This window comes from Myotis nattereri, assembly GCF_964212035.1.
Source record: "Myotis nattereri genome assembly, chromosome: 9".
Lineage (NCBI taxonomy): Eukaryota > Metazoa > Chordata > Mammalia > Chiroptera > Vespertilionidae > Myotis > Myotis nattereri.
The window spans coordinates 36967622-36989932 of NC_138084.1; the positions used below are offsets into that span (position 1 = coordinate 36967622).

Consider the following 22311-nt stretch of genomic DNA (forward strand, 5'->3'; position numbering starts at 1 on the left):
AATGAAGTAATGAGGACTTTTATCGGCCCCTACAAAGCAGGCTGTGTTTCTCAAGCAAACCCTCTATTTGTAATAGAGCACACGAAGAGCACACGGTAAAGCTTTTACTGAGGAACCTTACACCCTAGTCAGCAAAACCCTAGTATTTCCTAGCTCTACTTATCTGGTAAAACCTATAAAGTAATTATCTACCCCCAAAGAGATTTTGTGAAGATTAACTTTAAGAATGTAAAGTGCTTAAAAATTGTAATGTACTGCAGGAATATAAGTTTTAAATAAATGAAGAGTATATTTCTCAGATAAGGCTCAACAAAGGTCATTCAAATTTTAAAATCATTTGGGGCTTTACCCAAGTAAAAATTCCCAACCACTGGTTAATTATGGTCGATCTATAAAACTTTAAGAAGAATGAGGAAACTCACTGTGTAGTGATAGGAAAAGATCTCCAAGATAAATTAGGTGAAAAAAAGCATTAGTGTGTTATCTATATGTAAAAGGAAAAGGAAGAAAATGTAAGAAAACTCCAGGAGGATATATAAGAAACTACTAACAGAGGGGGAAAGACTAGTTTGATGTCAGACTAGGGATAGATGACTTTTCACTGTGCCTTGCCCTTTTCATTGTCAAAAAGACACACACAAAAAACCTGTTCAAAAATATACTACCTATTTGAAAGGGTAAATATATACTAGAAAGAGCACACAGCCAAATCTATCGTCAAAATCTATACTTTTTCTTCTACATTAACCTACTCCCTAGAGATTAGATATAAAAGGAAGGCATATTCCACAGCAATGAACCATGATTAACAGATGAATGAGATGGAAGGGCAATAAATGAATTCAGAAAGGAGAAATTGTGTGTGCTACAGTGACTTCCTAGAGGAAGTGAAAAGTAACACAGGCCTTAAAATAAGGAGAGCTTTGGATAGGAAAAGGTTTGGGGGAAATCAGAAGGCTTTCCAGATAGAAGAATATGAGAAAGCAGTTGATTAATGCAAAATCCTCAGGAAACAAAAAGGGGACTCCAATCTCTCCCATGCCCACCCCTCTCTCTGCTTTTGGGTTTCATAGATCCTCCAACTTAGAGTCTTGGCAGGGGGCCTGAACACTATATTGTCATCCTTGTTACCTTATAGCTGCTGAGTACTGGCCAAAGAGATTAAATTCAAAGAGATTCAATTTGTTTTTCTTGACTAAGGTTACAGTACTTAGCAGAACTGAGGCTAAAACTCAGGTTTTTTTCATCCCTAGTGCAACACTCTCTAGTAATATGGAACATCGTTTTTCGTAGGTAGGTAGTTCAATTCGCTGGCCTCACTGAAAAAGATTTAGATTTGAACTTCAGACTTCAGCCTTGGACAATAAGACAGTACTTTCGTTAAATACAGGGATAGCTGAATTCAGTGACAATTTTCTAAACCACCTTCATCTAGTTAAGCAAATTCTGAGGAAAGCACAACCTCCTATCTGAGGAGACCTGAGTGTTGGCCCTGCTCACGTGGTCTGTTCCTGTTCAGTGGTTTGCCATTTTCCCTTTTTAAATATTTTAATATTTTGCTACTTAATCACTTGGTCTCTGTATACTCACTGCAAAATGAGGTGGACTCATCTCTAAAATTTTAAAAGCTCAATCCTTAACTGTCAACCCAAACATGTTTCATGAATTCAACAAAAGAACTATAATTTAGATCAGAAATTCATCTTTCTTCATTGTTAGTAAGGCCTAGAATAGGGAAGTCTTCTTCAAACAAAACAACAAACTGAAGAATAGGTAACTGAAAAGGTTTTGTTACTAAGAGAGAGAAAAAATGTGTGCTACCTTTAAAACTTTTTAAAAGTTTTTATCAGCATTTTTTAACAAGCCTAGACAGTAAATCATATTTTTCTAAAATAAAATGTAAAATGTATCAAAAAACCAAAATCTTGACGGTCAGAATAAAATCTAGTCACAAGAAGCAAACACTCCATAAGCTTAAACAGCAGTTGATGCTAATTTTTTAAAATATATTTTTATTGATCTCAGAGAGGAAATGAGAGGGAGAGAGAGATAGAAACATCAATGATGAGAGAGAATCATTGATTGGCTGCCTCTGCACGCCCCACACTGGAATCCAGCCCGCAACCCGGGCATGTGCTTTGACCAGGAATTCAACCATGACCTCCTGGTTCATAAGGCCACACTCAACCACTGAGCCACACCAGCCGGGCAATATATCCCACTTTAAATGCCTGTTCCTCCAAAGGCCATTCTTTTAGCACCCACGTGATTGCTAAGCAACTTTGCTCTCATTCCCCTGATTTGAAGAACAAACTATTGTTACTACAATAGATCCATCACCATGCCAGACACTCATCTCTCCAGCTCCTTCCTAGCTGTCTGCTGCTCTGCAGGGACTGGGCTGACAAGAGATGACTAATTAGCTGCATGAGCCCAGCTTGTGTGGTCTGTTCCTGTTCGGTGGTTTGCCATTTACCCTTCTTAAGCATTTTGCTCCAACTATCATGAAAATGAAATCAAGAATGATGAACAGCTAACAGTGTTTTAACATACATGAGTGCTTAATCTTTACCCTCCTGCCTCCCAAAGATGTACAGATTATAAAGGTTCTCTGAAACGTGCCCCCCTAGTCACAGTTTCCCTTTACAGGATGTGCGTAATGGGCACAATTCAACACTGAAAAAGAGGGGGGCGGAGATCTCTATTCCAACAAGCTTATCTGAACGGACACACTTATAGAATAATAATTCATAATGGGCAATCTTTTTTTAAAACATGAAAATTCCTTTCTGATTTATAAAATTTCAAGCTAATGGCAAGTTACCAGAAAACTCTTCCCAACAATGAGCCAGAATGACCCATTTCCTACCCTTGCTAGTCCTGCCTTCAGAGCATTGTCTTCGCAGAAGTCCCGCCCCTTATCTCAGGGAGTCATTTTCCCTTTCCTGATCATATCCTTCATCCTGCTTGTCACTGCTTAAGTCCTGCTTGCTTGCTTTAAGTTTGGGTTGGGGCAAAAGTAGGTTTACAGCTGTGAGAACGTGAAACACAGTATTAGTATAGTAATTACTAATTACTAACACTGTGTTTCACGTTCTCACAGCTGTAAGCCTACTTTTGCCCCATCCTGAAATCTTTATTATATTCAGCCTCAGAAATCTCAGTCATTGCTCACTCAGGCTATTTGCTATGGGAATGCCATCAATCACCATTCCAGACACTTTTACCAAATTCATCTTCAACTGCTGTTTATACCACATTACCTTCTGGTTTAAAATTCATCAAAAGCCTACAAAAGTAAAACGCAAGTGAGGCAGGTTAGTAAGAAGAAGCTGGGACAATTCCTTGGCAAGGGGAATGGGGAAACTGTGACAGATAACTAACCAAGGCTGAGCAGTGTACAGCCAGACCATAAATCGCAAGGTCTTATCTTCCCGAACCAAAGACACTTAGGAGCAAGCGGTTTACACATTCCAGACCCTACCGGGCAGACCAGCCTGGGTTCCAGATCCCGGTGGTCCCTCTCCAGTGACATTCCTTGAAGGCGAAACTGACCAGAGAATGACCCTGATCCCTCCATACACTAATTTTGATACATGAGTATATCAAAGGACACACCTGGAAAGTTGGCGAATATTCTGAATGAGAATAAAATTCCCGCCTTTAGAAAACAGATAAAAACTCTTAAGACAAAGAAGCCAGGGCTCATTCTCCTCTGAGCACACCTGCACCTCCCTGGCACCTTCTTTTCTCAGGAGTGTCTCTTCACTTTCTTCCTCTTAAGCTTTAAAGCTTCCAGGAGACTTGCAAGCAGGGGAGCAGCAGGCAGCAGCAGCTTGTCCCAGGCTAACCCCCTGAATCTGTCTCCAAGGGCCTCCTTTTGCCTCTGTAATTGTTTCCGGAGTCCACGAAACTCAGCTGGCTCACTTCGTCTGCCTCCATGACTTTCTTTCTAAAGGCCCAAGGCACCTAGCATAGACTCAACTCCTCCTCATGTTTCGTCGGCCCACTCCTGTTGCTAGGATCTTGCCTCTTAAGCCCTTCCTTTGTTTCACTGCCCCCAACTTTAATCAATGTACTCTCAAAATTACCTGGACTCAAATCGTGAAATCTTTCCTCCACGAAGTCAAGAACCCACACATTCCAGACCAGGCCAGGACACACCCACTTCAGTTTGGTACCTTTCCAGTGACAAAGTAAGTATCTGAGCTCCACATTTAACTCACTCAACAAGCCAACCCCAATTTACCTTTCTAGTCTTATTTTTTTTTCCTAACCTCTGCACCCACTGTACAAATCCAGCCAAACAAGTTGACTCCACTGTACCCCAAACAAACCCTGCACCACCCTCCTTCCTCCTCCAGCCCTTTGCTCCTACCCCTACCTAACATAAATGCCATGCCTTTCTAAAGCCTCCACCACCCAAATATTATTTCTGAAGCACTCTGTATTTCTTTTTACACTACCACACATAATTTTTCTCTCCCATATTATAAATTTCTGAAAGGCCCATGTCTTACCCATACTTGCATTCCCACAGCACCTAACATGCTATCCAGAATGCAGAAGACTTTCAATAAATGTCAAACAAATTAATTCCAAAAATTCTCCGTAAACAGTAAAGCCATAATCCTATAAAATAAAAAGCTAATATGCAAATTGACCAAGTGGCAGAACGACCGGCTGCTATGATGCACACTGACCACCAGGAGGCAGATGCTCAACACAGGAGGTGCCCCCGGTGATCAGTGCGCTCCCATAGGGGGAGCACCGCTCAGCCAGAAGCCGGGCTCATGGCTGGCGAGTGCAGTGGCGGTGGCAGGAGCCTCATAGCAGCACAAAGAATGTCCGTGGGGCCGTAACCGGTTTGGCTTAGTGGATAGAGCATCGGCCTGTGGACTGAAAGGTCCCAGGTTCAATTCCGGTCAAGGGCGTGTACCTGGGTTGTGGGCACATCCCCAGTGGGGGGTGTGCAGGAGGCAGCTGATCGATATTTCTCTCTCATCGGTGTTTCTGGCTCTCTATCTCTCTCCCTTCCTCTCTGTAAAAAAATCAATAAAATATACTAAAAAAAAAAAAAAAAAGAATGTCCGTGGGGAACGGGCCTACACCATCACTCGGACATCCCCCGAGGGCTCCCAAACTCTGAGAGGGCGTAGGCCAGGCTGAGGGACCGCCCCCCCCCCCAAGTGCATGAGTTTCATGCACAGGGCCTCTAGTACTTTAATAATGACAACAATCTTAGGAAACAGCCTACTGCTATCTCCTTATTTCACAGATAAAAAGACTGGGGTCTGAGACTTGGCCTCGGTCACACACTGATTAGTGCCGAAGCAGGGAGGAGAACCCAGGTCTCCTAAGTGCCTGTCCCACATGATGCCCTGTGCTGGAAACACTCCCTTCTGCCTCATCATATCCTTCACGACTGGGAAACCTCACCAACTCTGGGAAACCTTCGCTGCCCCACCACCACCCGCCCCGTGCACTGAATTCCTGTTCAGCATTTAAATTGTTTCATGTGCTGGCGATATCTCAAATATCTAACTACAGCTCAGTGAGGGAGGAAACCCTGCCTAATATTTTTCTTCCGTACCCTTCACAGTGACCAGCATAGAGCTAAGGGAGAATTTGGTAGGAGCATAACACTTACGGACAGATTAAGGCAGGAAATCTAACTCAAAACCATCTGTTGCAATGTTGCCCACAGAATATATGCCTCTCAATTACAGTTGATGCCAATGGATTACATACTTAATGAACCGCCTTTATTAAGTTATTTTGGATAACTCATTAACTTAGCCCTCTTCAGAAAATACTGCCAAATTTCACATTATAAAAAATTGTAAACTTCCCTTTAAAAAGAGACACCAAAAAGAGAGAGAGAGAGAGAGAGAGAGAGAGACCATAAACCAACAAAAGTCTAGTGGCTCCAATATTCAAATCACCCTTGGAAATTATTAAGTAAAAAATGAACACCTAATAAAAAAACGGACAACAGACATGAATAGAAAATTCACAAAAGGAACTAATGACTAATAAAGATAGGAAAAGATGCTTGCCCTCACTAGTAATCAAAATAATGCCAATTTAAAAAGCAATTACTTTTTTACTGGTGTTTGAGCACACACAGGGGAGTAAAGATTGCCAACACCCTAACACTGGAGAAAGTGTAGAGCAGGTTTTCTCCAACACTATTGACATTTTGGACCAGATAATTCTTTGTTCAGGGAGCAAGAGGAGGTGTCCTATGTATTATAGGATGGTCAGCAGCATCCCTGGTTGAAAACATCAAAACATCTCAAATATTTGTGGATAAGAACATGGTTAAACAAAGCACGATGCATCAGCACAGTGAACTAGTCTAGAGCCATTAAAAATAATGGTGTCTGTAGCTACGTGCATTGATATGGAAAGATACCTAACACACTGTTTAAGAAAAATAGGTTACACAAAAAAGACAAGCAACCAAATGGGAGGAGATGTTTGCAAATGATACCTCCATTAAGGGGCTAATATCCAAAATACATAAAGAACTCATACAACTCAACAACAAAAAACAACAGTTCAATTTTAAAATGGGCCAACGACCTGAATAAACACTTTTCCAAGTAAGATATGCAGATGGCCAACAGATATATGAAAAGACGCTCAACTTCACTACTTATAAGAGAAATGCAAAACAAAACCACAGTGAGATACCACCCTACACCTGTTCGAATGGCTATCATCAATAAGACAAGAAATAGCAAGTGTTAGAGAAGATGTGAAAAAAAGTGAACACTCGTACACTGTTGGCGGGAATGTAAATTGGTGCAGCCATAATGAAAATCAGTATGGAGCTACAATATGACCCAGAAATCTCTTCTAGGTATTTACCCAAAAATACTGAAAACACTTGTATTTGTAAAGATATATGTACCCCTATGTTCACTACAGCATTATTCACAGTAGCCAAGACATAAAAACAACCTGAGTCTCCTTTGACTTGATAAGGAAAATATGGCCAATAAATACAATGGAACACTAGTGGGCCATAAAAAAGATGAAAGCCATGCCAGCATGGCTCAGTGGTTGAGCACGAACCTGTGAACCGGGAGATCACAGTTGTATTCCCGGTCAAGGCACGTGCCCAGGTTGCAGCTCGATCCCCAGTGCAGGGCGTAATATGGCTCTAACCCTATCAATCTTGTGAAATTGCTTTCTCAAAAGGATTCTGTGGCCAACACAGATGCACTCCTCAGACCCCTCCTCACAAAAGGAGCTGCAGCCCAAGCCGGTTTGTCTCAGTGGACAGAGCACCGGCCCGAACACCGAAGGGCCCCGGGTTGATTCTGGTCAAGGGCATGTACCTTGGGCACATGCGGGAGGCAGCCAATTGATGTGTCTCTCTCACATCGATATGTCTCTCTCTCTCTGTCTCTCCCCCTCCCTTCCCACTCTCTCTAAAAATCAATGGAAAATATCCTCGGGTGAGGATTAACAAAACAAACAAAAAGGAACTGCAGCCCAGCTACAAGGACTGTGGTTAGCTGAGAGCGCCAGCTATTAGCGCCTCCAGAGCCCACCTCAGCCAAGGACTGAGCAAAGTGGTGGTATCATTTCTCCCCAACACGGGGTCCTCTAACAGGCCATCTGCATTCCAGGGCTCCCAGTTTTGTCAAGTCCACATTGCAGTTTGACAGCTTTCCCAATCCTGCTTCCTCTCTTTTTTCCGTCAGTGTTTCTCCCCAGTAACCCTTTGGCATTCTCAACATTGCCTCAGCCTCTGCGTCCCAGGAACCCAACCTAGGGCACACACCTCTGAACAAGGCACGCTCCCAGGCCTCTGGCACTTCGCCATTGGGGTCATCCCTGCATCTTAGGACTGTTTTGGTCCCAGGGCATACTATTTTCTCAGTTCTCCTCCTTCCCCTACCAAGGTGCCCTCATGGGGCCACCTCCTGCCCTCCTCATGCTCCCGATCTGGACACTTCCTAAAGCCCAGTTTTCCAGCCCTGCATTCTTTCTCTCATTCTCTTCTTAAAAAGAGCTTACTAACAAAGTTAAATCAGAAGGCTAAACCTTGAAGATCTCATCCTCTATCCATATTTTATAAACGAGGAAACGGAAGCCCAGCAAGAAATAACTTCCATAGCTACCCAAGTCTCCTGGCTCTCCAAGCAGTGCTCCCTCCTGACACTTTTTTTTGTTCCTCCGATTTACTTTCCAAATCTTTCATCCTAAGTGTTCTTACAGAGGAGTTTCACACATCCCTTGAGGCCAGTGACAAATGTCTCTTTCTCTAGAAGCATTCTCTGACCTACCTCCTCCAATCCTCACCGCAGGCGAGGTAGGTGCCCTTCCTCTGGGTTTCCCAGCACTGTGCACTTGCCTCATCTCACTATATGTGAACTGCTGGTCTGTATCGCTCACAAGACTGAGTTCTATAAGGGTAGGGAACGTATCTGTTTTGATTCCCACTACCACCATCCCAGTCCAGCATTCGTCCACTTACTCTTCAACTTTCATAGCAGCTCCCAACTGGTCTCTCCACCTCCAGCCTCTCACCTCTAATCATCACACCCACATCACCAAAATAATCTCAAAACTCTACCTTTGTCCTATATCTACCCCAAAATTTTAACTTCCCCTTTACAGGATCAGTTCTGAACTACTCATTCTAACATAGTCGGTCAACAAATATACACAGGGTGTCCGAAAAACATGCATACACACTTTAACAGCTGATAATTCAATTGATGCTTCTTTCTTTTCAGCCAGACTAAGCTTTGACCAAAGAAAATTCATCCTAAAATACTACTGGAAGTTTGAAAACTACCTTCAAACATTATTCAAAGTGTCCCCAAAAAATGTATACACACTTTCACAGCTGATAACTTACTTAATTTTCACTCCTTTTCAGGTTTAACTGATCTGAAATAATTGGTGAAGTCAGACTAAGCTTTGAACAAAGAAAATTTATCCACTAGACTTTTAAGGGGATGCACAAAAGATAAAGTTTACAGTACAAAACTGGCACCAGTTGGCAAATTGAGGGTGAACAAATTAAGAAAGAAATGATTCTTGATGTTTGCATTATCAGCATTGCCTGGACCGACTGGTCATCGGTTTGAAAACAGGCATTGACAAAGAATTTATTCGTTCCTGTAGATACTTTTAAATTTTTAAAATAAACTGCATGTTAATAAACACTGACTTTATAATCACTCAGAGTGTGTATACATTTTTTGAGGACACCCTATATTAACGATTTATTCTGTGCAAGAACAAAAAAACATCTAAAATATGACCCTGCCCCCCTATAAATCCATATTTTCTACTACGCCTCAAAACAAACATTCTACACCTAGAGTATTTCCTCACTGCTCACAAATACTCTGGATTTGGGCTCTTGCTCTTATCTACAAAGCCACCACCATACTTGCCATCCTTCTGTGACTCTACTAGACAAGAAATCTGTCCCATTCCCTCCAGAAACAGCTGATGTTCTATCTCCTCCATGAAACGTTCCTTGTCTACAACTGACTTCATTTCTTTCTCTATTTCTACAGCAGCTTTATATATTGCATTACATAGAAATATAATGCAAAACACATATGAAATTTTAAAAAAATTTTTAAAGACAATGCTTTGTTGCCCAGCCGCCATGGCTCAGTGGTTGAGCGTCAACCTATGAACCAAGAGGTCACAGTTTAATTCCTGGTCAGGGCACATGCCTGGGTTGTAGGCTCGATCCCCAGTAGGGGCATGCAGGAGGCAGCCAATCAATGATTCTCTCTCATCATTGATGTTTCTATCTCTCTCTCCCTCTCCCTTCCTCTCTGAAATCAATAAAAATGTTTGTTGGTTGTAAAAAAAAGACAATGCTCTGTCTTCCAAATGAGAAATGAGGCTTTTTATTCTGTTTATGAGGGTATTTATGCTTATTTATGAATATATGGTTGTTTTATTTTTTTGTTAATCCTCATCTGAGGATATTCTTCCATTGATTATTTTGAGTGGAAGGGAGGGGGAGAGACACAGAGAAAGAAACACATAGATTGGTTGCCTCCCACCCACACTCCAACCAAGGTTGGGGATTGAGTCTGCAACCAACGTATGTGCTCTTGACCGGAATCCAGGACCCTTCAGTCCATGGATCAACACCCTATCCACTGAGCCAAACCAGCTATGGCTGAAATTAGAAATTTTTAATAGCCACATTTTTAAAAAGTAAAAGAGAACAGGTAAAATTAATTTTAATAATATATCCAAAATATTATAACTTCAACATGTTATCAATATTTTAAAACTGCTGAAAGATACCTTACATTCTTTCCTTGTACTGAAAGTCTCTAAAATCCAGTGTATATTTTATGTTTACAGCACATCTCAATTCTGATTAGCCACTTTTCTTTGTTTTTTTTTAAGAGATGACTGTTCATATATATATATATATATTATTGATTTCAAAGAGGAAGGAAGAGGGAGAGATAGAAACATTAATGATGAGAGAAAATCATTGATTGGATGCCTCCTGCACACCCCCTACTGAGGATTGAGCCTGCAATCCAGGCAGTACCCTTGACTGGAATCAAACCCAGGACCCTCCAGTGCGCAGGCCAATGCTCTATCCACTGAGCCAAACCAACTAGGGCTGACCAGCCACTTTTCAATGTTTAATAGCAAAATGTGGCTAATGGCTAACGTACTGGACAGCAGGGTCTAGAGCACTCGTTTTCCACTCTCTGTAGAATTTGCTTCTATGTTGTCTTATTGGAGTCATTTCATGTATTATCTTCTTTATTAAACCATACACTCCTCGAGGTAAGGAACAATGTTGTATATCTATTTCTTCCCCAGATTCCCTAACAAAAGGTGCTCAGTAAATTAAAACCTTCAAATTCATAAAATGTTTTATAGATCAATTTTCTTTAACATTATTGTTAGGTAGGAAATAGGTGGCTAGCAAATGTTCTGTTGTCACACATAAAGGTTGTGAGCTGCATCTGTGCAAGCATGCATGTTGTTAAATGTCGTCTTATTCCCATTTAACAGATAATCTTAACACACAAGAAGCAAATATCCCAAAGTCACCGAGGCACAGAATCTCAGAATCCCAGTCTAGTTCTATCTACTAACAGTCTGCTGTCCCATTGCCTAACAGCATTTCCTCCAATCATCACTGAAGAAAGTCACTGAGAGTTAAGTCAGCTGGCCACCAGCTCCTGCTCTCAACTCCCAATTAACAGCAATCTGGCTGAGATATCCATCATCCTGTGAGCTGAAAGAAGTGATGGGATGTGCTACCTAGTAAGGCAAAGACTGCTCCATCCTCCCAGAGCTGTTTTCCAGTGAAACATTAATAGCTTCTACCATCTGGCCAGTTGTCCATGTGAGCAGAACCACTAACTGGTGTCACTCTGGCTGGTACACCAGGCCCACATATACCACTCTCCTGGTCCCAATCCAACACAATCATAAAGCTAATCATTCCTACAGAAGCAAACAGTATAGAGGACATAGAAGAGTCCTAAGATGGCCCTGGCCAGTGGCTCAGTTGATTGGGTGTTATCCCGTGCACCAGAAGATTGCCTGTTCCATTCCTGGTCAGGGCACATGCCCGGGTTTGGGCTCGATCCCTAGTGGGGGTTGTGCAGGAGGCAGTGAATCAATGCTGTGCTTTCACATTGATGTTTCTCTGTTTCTTCCTCTCTCTCTGAAAATCAATAAACTATTCTTTTAGAGAGAGAGAGAGAGAGAGAGAGAGAGAGAGAGAGAGAGAAACCTAAGATTTAAAAAAATTAGTTCTTCGCCCTAGCCGGTTTGACTCATTGGATAGAGCATTGGCCTGCAGGAGGCAGTTGATCAATGATTCTCTCCCATCATTGATGTTTCTCTCTCTCTCTCTCTCTCTCTCTCTCTCTCTCTCTACCCCCCTTCTCTCTGAATCAATAAATATATATTTTTTTAAAAAATTGGTTCTTCTAATGTTGCAGAAATCTCTCTCTAATTACAAGATCCCCTTTTATGAAATTCATGTACATGTAGATTTACTCCTAAATACCTTTCTACAATTAATTAATTGCTGAGGATTGCAGTTTCAAGTAGACACAGATTTTGAGTATAAAAAAAAACACAAAAAACAACCTGAAAGTAGAATGAGAAGAATAAAGCAGAGCAGAAAAATAAATTTATGAAATGAAGCTTCCGTAAAGATGAAAAAAGCTGAGGCAAAAGGCTACCTTAGACTTATGTGGTAGGAAGGAATGGGACACACGTAAGAAGGACTGAGGATGCAAGTGGGAGTCCACCGAGCTGCCATGTACTCAATTCCACGGGACTACAATAACCCTCCTCTGGCGAGGAAATGAGAAGTTCCTACTCAATGGAGAGGGAGAACGGCAAGTGGGAAAAGGTCACACAAAGCCGCCTCTTTCATCTCTAGCCTCCAGCTGTGCACCTCTGGGACCGCAGGGAGAGCCCAGAGGAAACACATAATGGGGATCAGGAGGGTTACAAGCTCTGAGTCACAAGAGTAGAAAGACAGGGCTGCACACTACTCAAAGCGCCTCACGGTTGCATATTACCTTTGATTAAAGCAAAAGTTTACGTGTATTTAAAAAAAAACTTCCAAGCTCTCCCACATAAAGTTTCCAGCAAGTAAGAAATGGAGAAAGGAAACAACCCAGGGGCCATGATTACTATTTAAAATGTTTTTAACGTCTCTTATATGCCCTTTATTTGGAGAGCTATCTTTTCTGTTTTGTTTCGGTGAAATATAAAAAAAAATTTACAGACTTGTCATGGCTCACTCATGACTCCAATCCCCTAACCCCACTTTTTTAAATTAGATTTTTTCGTTCCTCAACAGAAACCACTTTTACAGCAGGGGTTAACAGAAACAAAATCACTAAAGATTAGAGAGGGAACACTATACATGCCAAGTTCACAAAAATCAACCACATCTTTTACATTGTGCCTCACACAATAAAAGCCCTTTACTGCCTCTTGCTTCCTTTGTTTCCCACTCACCGCTGGCCTGGCTCGTTTACTTTTGTAACCAGCAAGGTCAAAAAATGTTGAGGCTAAATGCCTACATGAGAACAGAACACAGGGCATTATTCACAAGATACATAAAGCATCAACAAAGCAAAGAATAAGACCCTTTCGTTGAAAATCTATCATTGAAAAACAAATAAGATTCAAACTACCCTTGTTGTTCCTAAAAAAAACTTTTTTTATTTAGATCCTCACTCGTTGCAGGCCCTTTTACTTCAAAAGGGCAAAACCAAACCAAACCCTGGGTTTTAAAAAAGAGCAGGATAGAGTGCAGAGCCAATAAGATTATTTCAAGACATTCCCAGCACGGACATGTAATTCACCCTGCAACCACAACTGCAAAGTGAAGCTATAATAGAAGTTGCAAAAATATCACTGGATTTTGCTATACTGGAGAGGATGAGGACACTTACAATAGCAAGAGTACTGCTAAGGTACATTTTGATCTCTGAAAGGAACATAAGAAACTACTAATAATGGTTACCTCCAGGACAGGAAACTGGGAGGGCCAGATGTTGGAGGAAACTTTTCACTTTTGTGAATGCCCTTTTGAACTTTATGAATTTCTGTACCATGTAGATATGTAAACTCTTCAAAAAGTTTATTTTTTATGTACATGTTTAAATAATAAATAGGTTTCATCTTTTTATGTTCTTGGAATTACATGTATTTCTTTTTTTTCTTTTTTTTTTTAAATATATTTTATTGATTTTTTACAGAGAGGAAGGGAGAGAGATAGAGAGTTGGAAACATCGATGAGAGAGAAACATCGATCAGCTGCCTCCTGCACATCTCCCACTGGGGATGTGCCCGCAACCCAGGTACATGCCCTTGACCGGAATCGAACCTGGGACCTTTCAGTCCGCAGGCCGATGCTCTATCCACTAAGCCAAACCAGTTTCGGCTACATGTATTTCTGAGTAACACTGGAGATTTAGTATCCTTCAGCAAGGATACTAAAATTCTAAATAATTTCAAGATTATTATAACCATCAGTGGAAAAAATAATTATTGTCTCTACTTTAAATATGCCCTATACCTATTTCCATTATGACTTCTGCAAATTTATATCATAACCTAAAAGTATGTCTATTTCAAATGGCATATTAGTAAGGTTTCCTAAAATATGGAATCCACACATATCCTCATTACACACACACACACACACACACACACACACACTCACAAGAGCACAAACACCAAAACCAAACCAAGGAAAACAGTTTAAAAAAAATTTTCTGACATTAAACTCAATAATATTTACTCAGCTACCTAGCACTTTCCTATGGATTTTTTTTGAAGTTTTCATCAATCTCTCAGTAGTTCTTAATACTCTCATAGAATATACCAAAATTGTATTCAAAACAAACAATAGTTTGTTCTAAGGAAGGACTATTCATGAATAAAAGCAAAAGTAAGTGAAGAATGTGTTTCTAAAAATTTCTTTCCCCACCATTAGCCTATTGCTACCTACCTCAGCAGCTGTGAAAACCAGATCTCGACACAATTAGAAAAAGCTTAACCTAAAACAATAACTTAGTTTAGTGTCTCATTCTCTGTATTCCCGCCTAAAAAATAGACTAAAACCAAATCAAATGACAATAAAATGTGTTGCCTTCCAACAATCCAAAGTTATTTCCAAGATGATGCCAATACCCCAAACTTTTCATAACTTCTCTTTTGTTTTATTTTTTAAAATATATTTTTATTTATTTCAGAGAGGAAGGCAGAGATAGAAACATCAATGATGAGAGAGAATCATTGATTGGTTGCCTCCTGCATATCCCACACTGGGGATATAGCCTACAACCCAGGCATGTGCCCTGACCCGGAATGGAACCGTGACCTCCTGGTTCAACCACTGAGCAATGCCAGCCAGGCTCACAATTTCTCTTTTAGAGAAGAAATATGTAGTTCATGAGCTTTGGCAAGGAAAAATCTATTTCATTACGTTACAATCTCCAAAATATATGTATATAATCTACATATATAAAAGTCCAGCGACCAGAATGCAGAACCAGAATGACCAGTGGCTATGACACACACTGTTGCAACCAACCAGCCTGATCCTGGCCCCGATTGGCCCTCCCCTCAGCCAGGCCAGCCCCTGATTGGCCCCCAACACCCTGATCAGGGGCAGGGCTTGCCAGTCAACCTCTCCCGGCCCCTCCCCCTGTGGGCCGCCAACACCCAGACCAGGGGCAGGACTGGCCGGCCAACCGCACATGGCCCCTCCCCACCCCACCCCTTCACCCCCAACCCCGATCCATCGGGGCAGGCCGGCCAGATGGGCCTCTAGTAATTATAATAATAAAGTGTTCTTATTTCTGGTTCTAGTCCCCTATCTTCTATTCTTTCTCTCACCACCTACTGTAGCCATTCCCCAAAGGACACTGATGAATCTTTTCTCTCCTTTTTCCAAGCTTCAACTACCAGATCCTGTACCAGTTAAATATCCACCCAACAAAGACCTCAAAAATAAAAATCATATAGAAAACCAGCCGAAACCGGTTTGGCTCAGTGGATAGAGCGTCGGCCTGCGGACTGAAAGGTCCCAGGTTCGATTCCGGTCAAGGGCATGTACCTGGGTTGCGGGCATATCCCCAGTAGGAGATGTGCAGGAGGCAGCTGATCGATGTTTCTCTCTCATCAATGTTTCTAACTCTCTCTCTCCCTTCCTCTCTGTAAAAAATCAATAAAATAAAAAAATAAAAATAAAGAAAAAATAAAGAAAACCAGCAAGGGCAGGGTGCTCTAGCTGATTCGCCCTAGCTGATTTGGCTCAGTGGATAGTGCCAACCTGCAGACTAAAGGGTACCGGGTTTGATTCCAGTCAAGGGCACATACCTTAGTTGCAGGTTCCCCAGCCCTGGTTGGGGTACATGCAGGAGGCAACCAATCAAAGTGTCTCTCTCTCACATCGATGTTTCTCTCTCTCTGTCTCTCCCCCTCCCTTCCACTCTCTCTAAAAAAAAAAAAAAAAAAAAAAAAAAACAATGGAAAAATATCCTCTGGTGAGAATTAACATCATCAACAACAAAAAACAAAAAACAAAAAATCAGCCCTAACTGGTTTGGCTCAGTGGATAGAGCATCGGCCTGTGGACTGAGGGGTCCCAGGTTTGATTCCGGTCAAGGGCATGTGCCTTGGTTGCGGCACATCCCCAGTGGGAGGTGTGCAGGAGGCAGCTGATCCATGTTTCTCTCTCATCATGTTTCTAACTCTCTATCCCTCTCCTTTCCTCTCTGTAAAAAATCAATAAAATATATTTTTTTTTAAAAATCAGCTGGGCAATATTTCTGTAGTTCTTATCTCTATAACCAGACTTTACATTTCTTAAAGATAGGGTACCTGTCTGATATCTATCTATAAATATCTAGCATTCTCTATTAGTTGATCATTTTCCTACCAAATTTAAACTCTTTGAAGGCAAAGGTGAATATTTATTTATTTTCCCTCCACCTTTACAGTTAGCATTCGGCACAGTATCTAGCACATTAAATGTTCATTAAATAATTAGTAAATGTATCCATTCATTGTGTCAAAAATTGACAAGTGTCAAACTATTTTAGAATGCCCATAGTTTTTCCAAAGTGATCAAATGGATATGTAATATCATTTTGGATATGTAATTTTCAATCTGTTATTTTATGAAACAATTACAATAGTCCCTGTAATTAGCAGATACATTCCAAAACCCCCAGTGGATGCCAGAAACCATGAATGCTACCAAACTCTGTATATATATATACTGTTTTTCTCTATACAAACATACACATGATAAAGTTTAATTTATAAACTAGGCACAGTAAGAGATGTTAATAATAAAATATATAATAATAAGATAGAACAGCTAATAATGACTAATAATAAAGTAGAACAACTTCAACAGTACTGTAATAAAAGTTCTCTGAATGTGGTCTCTCTCAATAACTGATCTGATAATCAAGATGGCGCCTAAGTGGACTAACAGGTAGATAGTGTATATGGCGTGGATATGCTGGACAAACAAAAGATTCATGTCCAGGGCAGGACTGGGCTGGATGGTGGGGGGAGGAACTGGTTTGGATGGGTTGGGGGGGAGAGACATGACATCAATCATATTTCATCACACTACTGAGAACGGCGGGCAACTTAAAACATGAATTGTTTATTTCTAGAATTTTTAATTTACTATTTTTGGACAATGGTTGACTACTGGTAACCAAAACAATGGAAAACGAAACCATGAAAACTTAAACCACAGATGGGAGTTGGGGGGAGGCCCTACTATATACCCTTCCAGGAGATATTAACTATGAAGAACTCAAAAATACTAATCTTTTTATGAAATTATCATGGTACCTTACACAGAGTAAACACACAAAAGGTTGTTGTATGAACAAATGAATGAACAAATTAAGGCAAAAACCCTAGGCCTAGCCAATATATCAATGAACATCAAATGTCACTGTCAAAACAAATAAAGACATAAATAAAAGTTGTTGTTCTTTTTATATTTTCAAATCCAGGAACATTAGCAAGATGAACAGAACTAAATCAGTACCAACGTCTCTCAGTTAAGTAGACAGGAAGAGAAAAAATACAATTGCACAGTTGCATTATCAGCATCTTGTGGATGAAAACTATGAACTGGGATTTGAATACTTCCTGCCAAGCCTGCAGTCAAGAATAATCTGAACACTTCTTCTAATAGCAACCACAAGGACAATTAAGGAGCGTAACAAACGTAACCGAAAATATCTCATGTGCAATCAATTGGAAGAGAGAAAAAATGAAGAAGAATTTGAAAATCTTGGTTCTAAATTTAGCTACTACTTACAACTGTGACTTTGGGCAAGTCATCAAACATCTCAGAAGCTTTATCTATCTTATCTATAAAATTAAGAAGTAATCTGGGAGTATCTGGGAGAAAAAATACTATTCTTCTCTTGAAAGATCTTTAAAATAAAAACAATGGTTGAAATTTTTTAACATCGTTTGATGTGGTTTTCAATGTATGAAAATTAATCAATATGACAACAACAATTAAAGCAGGGAGGTAAAAGTGGCCTATGTGGTGATAAGGTTTTTACCGTCCTCTTAAAGTGGTAAAATATTAATTCTAAATAGACTGTAAAAAGTTAGGTACATATATTATAATCCCTAACACAATTATTTAAAAAGCTATACAAATAAATATAGTAAAAAACTCATTATTAAAATGGAATCCTAAACCCTGGCCAGGTATCTCAGTTGGTTAGGGGTTGTCCTGATACGCCAAGGATACACCAAGGCACATATAAGAATCAACCAAGGAATGCTTTAATAAGTGGAACAACAAAATTGATGTTCCTCTTTCTCTCTGTCTCTTTCTCTTTCTCTCTCTCTCTCTTCCTCTTGCTCTCTAAAATCAATAAATAAATAATAAGATGAAATATTAAAATATATTCAAATAATCTAAAAGAAGGAAGGGCCCAGCCCACATGGCTCAATGGTTGAGAGTCAGCCTATGAACCAAGAGGTCACGGTTCAATTCCCAGTCAGGGCACAAGCCCAGGTTGCAGGCTCTTGATCCCCAGTAGTGGGCATGCAGGAGGCAGGCAATAAATGATTCTCATCTTTGATGTTTCTCTTTTTTTTTTTCCTCATTGTTGATATTTCTATCTCTCTCCCCCTCTCCCTTCCTCTCTGAAATCAATAAAAATATATTTTTAAAAAAATAATAAAAATAAAATAATAAAAGTAAGGAAAAGAGAAACAGAATAAAAAAGATAAAACAAACTGAAACCAATAAAATAGTAGCCCTAAATCTAACCATATCAATAGTTATATTAAATGTAAATGGTCCAAATACACCAATTAAAAGACAGAGACTATCCAAATAGATTAAAAAACAAGACCCAACTATATAACATCTACAGGAAACTATTTTAAATATAGTGGCACAGCTTTAGCTGGTTTGGCTGAGTGGATAGAGAGTCAGTACTCAGACTGAAGGGTCCCAGGTTTAATTCCAGTCAAGGGCATATACCTCAGTTTCAGGTTCAATCCCCAACCCTAGTCAAGGTACCTGGGGAAGGCAACCAATTGATGTGTCTTTCTCACATCCATGTTTCTCTGTGTGTCTCCCTCTCCCTTCCACTCTAATAATCAATGGAAAAAGATCCTCTAATGAGGATTAACATACATACACACATACATAGAGGGATTCAGGTAAATTAAAAGTAAAAAGTGGCATGCTCTCCCTCCCTCTCAGGTGAGCATCTCTTAAACTCTAAGGGTCCCCATGAAACTTGCAATCAGAAGAGCAATGGGCAGCGACAGCTCCTTCCAGACTAACCTTTTGAACCTGTTTCCAAGGCCCCCTTTTCTCTGACTTATCAGTGACCCTGCCTCTCTCTCCTGTAGCTTCTTCTATCGTAAGTCCTTCTTTGTTTCACTGTCCCAGCTTTCATAAAAGTATTCTCAAAATAAAAATAAAACCAGTAAAGAGCAAAATGCAGCTCTTTTCATGATCACCAAAAACTAGAAATAATACAAATGTTCTTCAAGGATGACAGGATTAACTATGGTACATCCATACAATGGAATATTACTTAGCAATAAAAGAATTATTAATATACGCAACAACATAGATTAAACGCTAAGGAATTACACTGAGTAAAAGAAGCCAGTGTGGCTCAGTGGTTGAGCTCCCTTCAACTTATGAACCAGAGGTCATGGTTCCATTCCCGGTCAGGGCATATGCCAGGGGTTGTGGGCTCTATCCCCAGTGAGGTGTGTGCAGGAGGCAGCCAATAGATGACTCTCTCACCAATGTTTCTATCTCTCGTTCCCTCTCCCTTCCTCGCTCTGAAAATCAATTTTTTAAATGGTGTGTTTGGGGTTTTTTTTTAAGAAAAAGAAGCCAGTGTCCATCTGGCCCGTGTGGCTCCGTTGGTTGGGTGTCCTCCCCAGCACTCCAAGATTACTGGTTCATTCTGGGTCAGGGCACATGACTGGGTTGCCTGCTCAATCCCCAGTAGGGAGCTTGCAGGAGGCAGCCAATGGATGTTCGGCTTGCACATCAATGTTTCCCTCCCACTCCCTTCCTCCCTCTCTAAAAATCAATAAAAATATTTTTTAAAAAGCAAAAGCCAGTGTCAAAAGGTTACATACTTGTACAACTCCATTTATATGACACTGTGGAAAAGACAAAACTACAGCAATTAAGAACGGATCACTGCCTGCCCACAGTTGAGGGTGAGGGGCAGCACGAAGGAGCTTCTTGGGATAAGAGGACTGATGGCAACCTGACTTGGGAAGGGGTTAAACAAATCTATATGTGTTAAAACTCACAGAACTATACACCAAAAATGTCAATTCTACTGTGCTAATTTAAGAACGCAAGTAAAATAAAGATTAACTGGATGCTTTCTGTGGACCCTCCCAGACTTCCGAGGATCCTTCAGAGTATGAATTTATTATAAATGAGAAGAAGAGAGGCGTGCGGAAGAAACTCAGGGAGAATGCTAAATCCTACCGGCACAAAAGCCACTACTCATAGAACCTCCTGACGACTGCACAGACTATACAAAGCACACCCAACCTTCAGACATGAACTCCCAGAAGAGGCTAAGAAAACCCGACCTTCTGATCCAAAATGTGTATATTTGAAAACGCCTGTGAATGGTTCTTCTTGTCCGTTTCCATATTTTACACTTTCAAGGCGCTGCCAAAGCCTCCTGGCTCAGCGCCACTTCCCCTGCTGGGGGTGGCTCGCTTTACAAGCATTCCTTTATTTATACCTTACACTCTCACTTAGCCATGGGATATCTGGCAGTCGCCGCAGAGTCTGCAAAAGCAGTGGCTTTGCAGGGTGCCAGAAAGATCAGCGCTCTCCCGGGAGCTCAGGTCCCTGGGGAACACCGCGCACGCTCGAGTAGTTCCAGACCCGAGGACGCTGGGTGGGGAGTTCCGCACAAACCACACAGCGCCCCCCATCGCCAAAGCCCCCCGAGGGAGGAGGGGGCCGACGGAGGCCGGCGCTGGGGCACTCTGCCTTCTCGGAACTGCGCCGTGGCCTTGGGCGCAGCGGACCGGTTTGAGGACAGCCCCGCTGTGGAAAGTCTCTGCCCGGTGATCGTGGGCAAGTCCCTTCCTCTCCCAGAGAAAGGGGTAGATTCTGGGGCGGTTCCCCAAGGGGGCTTCCCACGCCCTCCGCGAGTCTGAAACTTCTGGGGGCCTCCCGCGCCAACAGAGAACCGGGCTCGCGGCTCAGAGACCCCACGCGGCTCCCCGGGAGCCCAGCGGGGACTAACGCAGCGCACCTGCCCGAGGGCAAGTGGGAAACGAACCCTGCGCCGGCCGCGGGGCTGCCTTCCCGCCCACCCGCCCCTCCCGGGAGTCATCCCGGCGGACCCCGCTTCCACCCCGCGGAGGAGCGCGCACCGGGAGGCCGGGGCAGGGGCGGCGGGGCGCCCACCTTGAGCTGGGACTTGGACACCTTGCCGCTGTGGTCCAGGTCCAGGGCGGTGAACGCGTGCCAGATGGTCTTGAGCAGCTCGTCTTTCAAGCCCCCCATGGCCGCGGCCGTGCTCCCCGACTGCCCAGCCTGCGCAGCCAGCCTCTCCGCGTCCCACACCCTCGGCCTCCGCCGCCGCGACGGTCACCTGACCCCGGCAGGTCCCGCCCACGCCGGGGCCCGCCCCCCGGGCGCCCTCCCGGAGCCTCGGGCTGCGGCGGGCGTGCGGGGCGGCCCTCCGTCCCGGCGGGGGCCGGGAACAGCACCCCGCAGCCCCCGAGTGTTCCCCAGGCCAGCTCGGGCCATTTTGGTGCTCGGGTGCCCCTCCAACCAGAGCCTCCATCCCGAGGGAGAATGTGAGAGTCCGAGTGAGCACCCTGCCCGGTTCCAGCGGCGCCCCGCAGTGAAAGGGGGCGCCTGGTCCTGATCCCGGGGCGAGGTCACCAGGAGACTAGGCAAGACCCCGAAGTGTCGCCGGCGGGAGTTCAAATGCCAGTGCAGTCCCTAGAGGGAGAGGATTGGGGGGCCGGGGGGGGGGGGCGGGACAGGGAAGGGCTTCTGAGGGAAGTTGATTCATTCGTTTCACAAACGTTTTTTGGATGCCTACCAGGTAGTAGGCTCTGGGGGCAAGAGACGAGGCATAAAGCGGGTTTAGAAGTCGTTGCTGTTGTTCATCCTCACCCGATCCATTGATTTTTAGAGAGTGGAAGGGAGGGGCGGAGACAGAGAGAGAAACATGAATGTGAGAGAGACACACTCACACGTCCATTGGTTGCCTCCCTCAA

The 22311-nt window shown here is 42.4% G+C and overlaps 1 protein-coding gene across 1 annotated transcript in view; it reads right to left on the bottom strand.

Moving 5' to 3' along the window:
* The window catches only part of SWAP70 (switching B cell complex subunit SWAP70), a 68955-nt gene extending 47254 nt beyond the window's left edge, over positions 1 to 21701 (bottom strand). Inside the window, exon 1 of the mRNA XM_081098636.1 lies at positions 21488 to 21701. Within this exon, the coding sequence (XP_080954762.1) occupies positions 21488 to 21586 (99 nt within the window). The 5' untranslated portion in view covers positions 21587 to 21701. The remainder of the gene's footprint in view (positions 1 to 21487) is intronic.
* Positions 21702 to 22311: the final 610 nt, after the last annotated feature.